This window comes from Prunus dulcis, chromosome 1, assembly GCF_902201215.1.
Source record: "Prunus dulcis chromosome 1, ALMONDv2, whole genome shotgun sequence".
Classification (NCBI taxonomy): Eukaryota; Viridiplantae; Streptophyta; class Magnoliopsida; order Rosales; family Rosaceae; genus Prunus; species Prunus dulcis.
Genome location: NC_047650.1, coordinates 17,102,466 through 17,112,129, shown reverse-complemented (window position 1 = coordinate 17,112,129; position 9,664 = coordinate 17,102,466). Strand labels below are relative to the sequence as shown.

Below are 9,664 nucleotides of genomic sequence, written 5' to 3'. Positions count from 1 at the left end.
AGACACCGGTGTGGTGCCGGCCGAAGGCTCTCCGATGCCTAAGTCAGTTACGGGTAGTAATTCTGGCAGAGTAACAGTGAAAGTAGGGGAATGGTTCTTGGTTTTACCTGGGTACTGTTCCCTATTTATAGGGAAGTGAAAGTGGGAGCTTTGCAAAAAGTTCCAATGTGGGACTTTGTGCAAGCCGTTGTGGTGGCGACACGTGTCCTGGAGATTAGGTTTGGCAGCTGAGAGCTTCGGCAGGTGTCTGGCACCTCGGAAGTGTGTCTTCCTTTGGCATGGGAGAAGGCGTGGCTGCCTTGGTGCTAGTCGCTTTGATGCTGGGTCTGCTCGGTTCATTATGGTGTAAACAAGAAGGATGGTTTTATAGTAGATGATGTTGATGATGAACTAGAGGAGGAAGAAGAGAGGGCCGACAATGCTGAAGAAGAAAGGCATAAGAAGAAGAAAAGAAAAAAAAGGTTAATGTTATATACCTTGGTTCTGAGCTATTATCTATATCTCCCTAGAGTTTAAAGAAAAAAAAGAAGGAAGAGGTTTTTATTAGGTTCCCAGACTTTGGTCCAATGATTACGCTAGTATGCATTGTGCCAATCCCAGTGAAAATCTTTTTCTTCTTTTTCATCGCGTGTAGAATCTTATAGCAATTGAACAATGGGTAGTTATTCCTTTGTATAATTTGTTTCATGTCTATAATTTGCTAGGGAGGAATATCTCCTTGACGAAGATGACTATGATCTCCTGGAGGACAATAATGTGTTTGCCCCCCGCAAGAAGGTTGTGAACATTGTCCATATCTGTTGAATTTGGAATTTAATGCATTTATTTCTTGTAAAGTTCCATTGTTCATGAGATGGAGGTTTTGCTCTTTTTCACATTTTCAGTGGAAATTTAAGCGGCTGAAAGAAGCTCAGAGGCATACTAGGTTTTGCTCTTATACTTTTTTTTTTTCCCTTGTTAATTATACACCTTAATCATATAGGTCTTCCAATTGAGGACATTGCTGAATAGGAGGAACCAACAGAAGCGGAAGCTGATGGAGAAGTTGGTGAAGAGGATGCAATGGAAGACTTTATAGTCAATGAAGAATTTGATGCGACTGGAGTTCCAGTGAGGTATATATTTTTGCATTTTTTGCATGTCCATGCCTGTATTTATGCTTTGAATTGAATTTCTTTTCCTAATATTTGAATAATCAACTCATTATTTTGGTTAATCCCTTACCTAGACAGAGGAACCTTAAGAGAAAAAAAATCTAGGCAGACACTAGGAGTATCATCGTCTTCTTTGCATGAAGTAGATGAAATATTTGGTGATGTTGATGAGTTACTACTGCTCCGCAAGCAAGGTTCAGATTCCAATGAACGTAGGGTTAGGAGGCTTGAAGATGAATTTGAACCAAGTGTTCTTTCTAAAAAGTATATGACAGAGAAGGATGACAGATTTAGGGGCTTGATATTCCGAAAAGAATTCAGGTTATTTGACTTGCCCTTCACGAAAATATAATGTTACTCATTTCATATTTGATGTGAAATGACCATTTTGTATGTGTGTAGATAAATGAGGAAAGCACTGGATCTCCTCCACTGGATGGAATTAGTATAGATGATGAGAGTACCTGGATATATAATCAATTTAGTGCCCGTTTGGCATTGATTATTTGGACAAAAATGTGATTTCTGATAAAGTTTTTGAAGTTCACCTTGTTGGGTTAAAGGCGAGATAATCACTTTTGGGATAAAATAGGTGTCGGCGATCGTGATTTAGAAAGCAGCTCAAGGGCTGATTTTATTTTAGCTTTCGCGGAAAGCTAAACAAGGAATTGGGTTGTTTAATGAATTTTAATGAATTGCCTATAATATCCTTGTTAACTTTTCTAATTTACATCATTTATCCCTCATCTTCTTCCACCCAAGCACGTTCCAACTATCCCTCATCTTCTTCCCACATAGACCATTTCATTCTTCTCACAACGTTTCAAAGTTGAAAACCTCTCAAACCTCCAAGGAATGTTTTGATAAAGCAACCCATTCCAACTCCTCCCATTTTCATTTTTTTCAGTACATCCTCCCATTTTCATTGACAAAGCATTATTGCACACAACAAATTGAAATATTTGAATAATTTGATAGAGCAATAGAAGGATTTTCATCCTTAAGCTTCAATCAGCCAAAGAGAGGTAACTCTCTCTATTTGCCATGAAGTCAGAGCACAAGGTGGAGAGTGGATTATTTTTGGATGTTGTAGTCGGCGATGGTGCGGCCATCCTGGAGCTGATTGCGAACAAAGATAGACCTCTATTGGTTTGGCAAAATACTTTCCTTGTATTGGATCTTGACTTTGACATTGTTGACTATGTGGGAGCTTTTCAGGGTGTTGATTGTTAAGATCATGGTGGATCTATGGGAGGGTGAGCTGCCAGGAAGAGGGATGCAGAGAGAGTGAGTTAATTTTGTTTTAATTTTTTAATGTTATTTTATTTAGGGTGTCTCTCAACAAAAATATTTAATAAAAGATTTGCATACTTGAAAGTGACAATGTTTTGGCAAAAAAGAAAAAGAAGTGCGACTAGTTTAAAAATATATATATATAATACCAAACACTTAGAATAAAAAAATTATTTCAACATCTTGTCCTTTTTACACAAATATTTACTAAACACTTTTAAATTGATTTTTGTATCAAAATCACTTTCAATATAAAATTTACCAAACACCAAACTACTTTCATTCATAGCTGATTTATCTTACAACAAATCTAAAAGTAATTATTTTCACAGCACAGCAATCCCAAATTGGCCCTTAGAAGTGGTACAATACCTTTGTAGGGAGTTCTATAAGCAGGGATGACATCATCAAATTTTTGGACTTGCACCATGTGCAAAAGTTGGATGTGAGTATTCTTATTAATTTTGGTGCTTCCGTTCATTTATCTGATATTTGTTCTATTGGATGGTCATTCTCTCCCTGTTTTCAGATTCCCTTTAGTTTTATGCATCGGAAAGATGAGTGCCAAAGCTTATTGAAAGATCCCGAACACCTTGAGTTGGAAGAAGAAAATCAGGATAAACTTGAGAAACCATTGGAGATAAAGTGGCACAAGGTATACTTGTCATGGGACTGTCAAATGTTTTAAACTGAGCCTAGATTAAAGAACATAGAAGTAATATGTCCAAACTGCTTACACAGAAATTGGACAATTCAGGACTTGCACAGAAATTGGCGGCTACTTCAGAAGCGAAAAAGTGCTTTGCAATCTTACTACAATAAGCGATTTGAAGTAGAATCTCAACAGTTTACGTGCAATAAAAGAAAAAAAAAAAACGTTAAGATGGACATCAAAAAATATACGGGTCATGACCCAAATGTCCACAAATGAAGTGATGACCCGAATTAAAACATAATCAGATAAATATGAATTTTTTTTTTTTTGGTCAAATTAGATACTTATAATTTGCTCGAGGCCTACTTCTCTCTCTCACATCATTTGTGGAACATATTAATTTTCCTTTTCTTGGTTAAATTCCAAATTAATAACAGAATTATGTATTTATCTATAAAGGGGCAGCAAGAGATAAAGAGGAAAAAGAAAAGGAGTAAAACCTTCAAAATCTACTCACATTCCTCTAAATTAAATCATTTTCAAATCTATATATATATATATTGGTCATCCGCTTCCCAAGAGATGTCGGCTCTCTCTCTCTCTCTCTCTCTCTCTCTCTCTCTCTCTCTAAGTATAAATTAGGGGTGGGCATTTAGATCGAGAACCTGACAAACTGGGGAACCAAACCAATTCGATTGGTTTCGTCTCGTTTTGTTTATTATTATTATCTAATTTCGATTTCAACCCAAACCATATTGGTTGATCCGGTCCAGTTTACGGTTTGATATTTTGAAATTAACCAGTTTACCCGAACCAAACCGATCATTGTTCACAAGCCATATATTACCAAAAAAACATATGCCCTCATGAGAGTAAACCCTTCAAAATCTACTCACATTTCTTTAAATTAAATCAATCTCAAATCTCTCTCTCTCAAAATCTCTCTCTCTCTCTCTCTCTCTCTCTCTCTATTGGTCGTCTGCATTCCAAGAGATGTTGGTTCGGGCCTGTCTCTCTATAAGTATAAATTCAGGGTGGGCATTTAGATCGGGTTCAGTGTTGGGAAATTGCGCCGTGATGGTAGTTTTTTAGGTAATTTGGGGGTAAAGGGGTAGGAGAATCTTTGAGGATGTGATTGAGTGCGAGGTAGAGCAGCTTTGGGATCGTATCGAGTCTGGACATCACTTTGGGCGTCTGTTTAAGCAGAGTTTAGGGAGATTAGTTTTCAGCTTATCCATCTTGATTGGAAAGCCGTAGCTTTGTAATGTAGAAGGATTAAAAATTCAAAAGAAAAAAAAAATCAGTATAAGGATTAACTCTGAGTATCTTTGCGATTTTAAATAAGCAAGAAGAAACATAATTAAAAATCCTAGATGGGTGAAATTGATGGTGAAGTCACAGGTGAAATTGATGGTGAACTATCAGGGTGACTTCATGACCAAATATTTTCGTGGACAATGATGAAATTGGCTTTAATAATGTAAGAACACCTTTAAATATTACTCCAAAACTCCTATTAGTTATATGAAGAGAAGAAGCTTACCATTATCTGATCCGGTGTCTTTACTAATCTAATCTCCTCAAAATTTTAACCAAATCACGCAATGAGTTCAAAGCTTAACTTTAAAGCTCGTAAGAATTGGGTTACATTCGAAAACTAGATTCGGAGAGATAATTAATTAATCGGAATACACTAAGAAACAAGATTAGGAGAGAAGTTGAATCTTCCCTTTTCTATTGTTACTATGGAATGGAATAGTAATGAAATGTACAGTTTTAAACTCGTGTTTCAATATGGCTATAAAATTAAATTTTCTGATTGAATTGTTCCCGATATTTTTTTTAATAAGGAAAATTATGAAAAGAATTTGTTGGAAATAATGCCAAAAAAAAGCCCATAGAATTGGACCCCAACAAAAAAGAAGGCCCATAGAATTGGAAAGGAAAAGTCATTTGCTTGTCAAAGTGAAGTCGTTTTGTCCAAGAAATCAGAGAGAGAGAGAGAGAGAGAGAGAGAGAGAGAGAATGGTAGATGAAGAAGACGATGGAGGAGACGAGCTCAAGCTGGCTGCCTTCGTTCCAAATTAATTACGGGTTGTTCTTTTTCTTACTTTTATTTTTTAGGCAAAATTCACATTAGGGGTATTTTAGTAAATTAACGCTTCTTTTGAAACCAGCTTAGGGTTAGCATTTGCAACGGTAAGTTAAACCGCATTAAAGCAGAGTTGGGTTTCCTAATAGCTTTATGAAAGAAATCCTAATAGCTTTAGGAATGATATCCTAATAGCTTTAGGAATGAAATCCTATAAATACATTCTCTTCCCTTCAATTTCATTTTCAATTTCAAACCCCTAAACCCATCTTTCTCTCTCTCTCTGGCTCTATCTCTCTGTTGTTCTCTGCTTTCTTCTCTCTACTCTGTGTTCTTTGTTCCCACACTGCTAGTCATGAAGATCAGAGGAGTTTGGGCCCACAACTTCCATCAAGAATTGTCTCAATTCGATCACTGCCTGCACCGCTTCCCCGTCATCTCTTTCGATACCGAATTTCCAGGCTTTCTCCGAGACACTCCCCGAGACGCACTCGAAGATCAACGTTACGAAGATGTAAAATTCAATGTTGAATCCCTCAAATTGCTCCAGTTGGGATTCACTCTGTCCGACGCCCATGGCAACATTGGGGGAACTTGGGAATTCCACTTGTCTGGGTTCAATGAGAAATCTGACCCTCATGTTGTCGCTTCCATTTCTCTACTCAAAAGGAACGGTCTTGATTTTGCGAGACTTGGGCAATTTGGGATTTCTGTTGCGGAGTTTGTGTTCGGGTTTCTGCGCGTCCTTAGAATCCACAGAGGGTTGCATGATTTGACATGGGTTTGCTTTCATGGCCTTTATGACCTGGCCTATTTGCTCAAGCTCTTGACCCAAAAGCCTCTGCCCGATTCAGTGGTGATGTTTGCTAAGGCTCTTGGTGTAGTTTTTGGCACCATTTATGATGTCAAATTCATGGCTCGCTACTGCCGGGGATTCTTTGGCGGTGAAATTGGATTGGCAAGGGTGGCCAAGCTTCTTGATGTGGAGCGTTCCGGTGAAGCTCATCAAGCGGGTTCGGACAGTTTGTTGACTGCCGCTGTGTTCTCCAAGATGAACGCAACGTTTAGGTCTGTGGCTGGGATGTCTCAAGGCTGCTTGTATGGAATTAGCCCAACAATCGTGCGATATTGGCAGCCCGCTCCTGTGATCCTCCGTCGCCCTTGCTTTCCTGTTGCAGCACCTCGTGTCTACGGTGCTCGTCTCATTCATAGTCCTATTCTTCCCACTTATGTACACATGTAGTTAGTTTTGTAAATTCTGATTTTTTGGAGTTGGTGAACAGTCAAGTGACTAGCTGGCTGATCCGTATTCATTTTGTATGTACAACATTTTTTATACCAAAGATTATAATACAATTCTTGTGTTTCTCTATTTCCTCAAAAGAATAACATGTGTATCTCTATTCTCATAAGAGTATGTTGAATGGAAGCAATAAATGACACATATTATGCATTTGGCTGCATATGAAGAATATATTATCTTTTTCCAGTGCAGGGAAGGTGCCAAACTATTTGATACTCAGTGATCTTTATTATCATCTAGAAAGAGAGCTTGAAGGCCGTGAAGTCAGTGCTGGACCATTCAAAGAACTCTCTCAGCTCCTTATAGAATCAAATGTTTTTCAGATTTACCAACATGAAGATGATGCTGATCTTTTTATAACCGGAAAAGATGCATACTTGTTTGATCTTAAACGTGTTGAATCACATGAAGGCTGCAAACTCAATGGCGTTGCTTACAAGTTCGAAGCTTTCTGCACTAAGAGCATTAAGAAGTGTCTTGATTGTGTACACAGATGATGTGAGTTGTCTCTTAAACTTTGGAATTGCTTTCAGTTGCGTTCTCAGAGTCAGAAATTTGATATCTATAGCTGCTTTTTATGGTTTAAAATACTTTAAAGCTAATGTTAGTTTAAAAAAATTGTTGATGTCTAATATTTCAAATATCTGATTTCTCATTTCAAAGTTAATGACAGTTAAGCAGTATTAGTGATAGCTCAGTTGATGAACACTGTGCTGCACCTTGCCATGTCTAATTAGGGTGCTGAAGAATGAAGCAAAAACACTAGGACCTAGAGCTAGAATGAAACTCTCATGATATATCAAGTTTCCTATCGTCAAAACTGGGGTATGAATGGTATGAGCATTTAATTGTACCTGAAGAATACTGATTTTATTTTGATATACACCTGTAATAATTTTCTAATGAGTGTGACGAAGTCATTGCATTCCATCTAATCAAGAATATGATACGAAAAACTGAGTTGTTGAGGTTTTAACATATAGTGAAGGCCCCAATATTGTGTTGGAAGAAATCACATGATCTAAACAGAGTTGCTTCTCTATCTTATGATGTATGCACATAAAAGTCTGTCTTTGTCTGTTTGCATTCTTGTACTAAAAACATCAGGTTCTGGCAGCTCTTGCTTATGTTGCTTCTCTCAGCAGTGGAGTTTAGTTGTCATAAGTCACATTTGGTTGGGGCAAGAGATATGATATCTGTTGAGACCTGGCTAAAATATCTAATGTGAGTCTTGGTCTACTACCTGTTCTCTTAACTGTATTGCTACTGCTGAGCATGGCACCCTCTCCATAAATGCAGTGGACTTGATACTGAGAAATTCTTAACTCCCAACACTTTGGTTCGTCATTATACAAAATCACCTCCAGCTTCAGCATGTTATTCTGAAGCTTCAAGATAAGAACTCTCTTGAATCTGTGCCCATTATAATGAAGTTCTTTTTTACTGTTGCCCATGTGAGGCATGGTGCAGAAATGCTTATTAATTATGGATTTCTCTCGTCTCTGAGACTCTTGTTTGCTACTTGGACGGTAGAAAAATTGAGAAGCCTCAGCAAATTTGGGGACTTGGTTTGGCAGTCATCACAGATATGGTTCAGTCTTTACGAGACAGTTCTGCTTGTTCTGATGTTGTGGAGAATGTAATACCTCACTTCTTTTCAGAGAAAGCCTATATGATTTCTTACTGAGTGCACCAGTCTTCCCATCTGATGGTCATGACAAGAAAAGACCTCAGGCTCAGCAGAGAAACTTCTCTTACTGATCTTTAAAGAAACTGAGCACACTCTCATTCTGATGTGCGTGCTAGCAAAACATTGGAATTCATGGGTTAAGGCCATGAAAGAAATGGACTCCCAGCTGAGAGAGAAAAGTATCCATCTTTTGGCCTGTATCTTACGGGGAACTCAACACCTTGGAGAATCTTCGAGTCTTAATGCTCCTCTTGTATGTCTTCCTATCCTTAAAGAGGAATTCAATGGCTGCAAGAAACCATCATTTGTCGACAGTAGAAGCGGATGGTTTGCTCTTTCACCATTCAGTTGTGTGTCAAAACCAAAATTCTCTGCCGTTTCTACCACAACTGCACTGGCTATTAAAACTCAATCAACTGAAAATAGTGTATCTCAGTCATACTTATCCGACACTAATGTCCTTCTGATCTACAAAATTACTTTTCTTCTTTTGAAGTTCCTCTGTTTACAAGCTGAGGGTGCTGCTAGAAGGGCAGAGGAGGTGGAGTTTGTTGATCTTGACCATTTTCCTGAGCTTCCAATGCCTGAAATCTTACATGGCTTACAGGCAACATGACAATTTTTATACTTTAATTAGTTTTTTTTTTTGGCTAATCTTTTAAGATCTTGAGATGTCCCAAGGTGTGGCTTTGATTTGTTTCATTATGCAAAAAGTTTCTGGTCTTCAAAATACTTAAAATTAAGTGTCGAGGTGACTTTCTTTTTTGAGGTTGATATGTTATCTCTGATTTAGGATCAAACAATTACCATTGCTACAGAGCTGTGTGGGGATTAAAGATCAAATGAGATTCAAATGGAAGTGCAGACAATCTGTTGTTTATTGCTACAAATAATGGAGATGGCCTTTCACATGGAACTTTGTGTTCTACAAATATGTGGCATAAGACCTGTGTTAGGGAGTTAGGAGGATTTTTCAAAGAACTTTTAACAACAGGTAAATGCCATGCTTTCTCCTAGATATATTTTGTAGCGACGGAGAGACATGCTTTCCTCAAATCATCTGTGAAGTCCTTGAAACAAATAACGTCGGTTTCCATCCCGGATTGTTACAGGCCGAAGAGTTTTTGTGAGATAAATTCTTGTGCGTATAGGTGAAAACTTAAAACTGTAGGCTTTGGAAGAAAAATGTAAAAACCAGTGTGTATTGCTTAAATCAATGGCTTTAGAAATATTCCACAGGCGTATAAAATTGTGCCATTTCTTTTAGCCTTTCCTTCTGTATATTTTTCGTTCGAGAAAGGTTGTGGCTCTATGATGGAGAAGATTTCTTAAATCCGTGGCCATTCATGATTTTCGCATGAGAATTTTCAGCCAACATTTGTTCTTTGAATTCACTGTTTCTTATTTTCCTTCTCCTCAGCGTTATTGGCAGCCCGTGCCTGTGATCCTCCGTCGCCCTTGCTTTCCTGTTGCAGCA

General features: G+C 37.9%; 1 protein-coding gene across 1 annotated transcript in view; it reads left to right on the top strand.

Annotated features, from left to right (window-relative positions):
- The first annotated feature begins 5,487 nt into the window (after positions 1 to 5,487).
- The window catches only part of LOC117615510 (putative CCR4-associated factor 1 homolog 8), a 12,150-nt gene continuing 7,973 nt past the window's right edge, over positions 5,488 to 9,664 (top strand). The window contains exon 1 of the mRNA XM_034344604.1: positions 5,488 to 5,809. Within this exon, the coding sequence (XP_034200495.1) occupies positions 5,550 to 5,809 (260 nt within the window). The 5' untranslated portion in view covers positions 5,488 to 5,549. The remainder of the gene's footprint in view (positions 5,810 to 9,664) is intronic.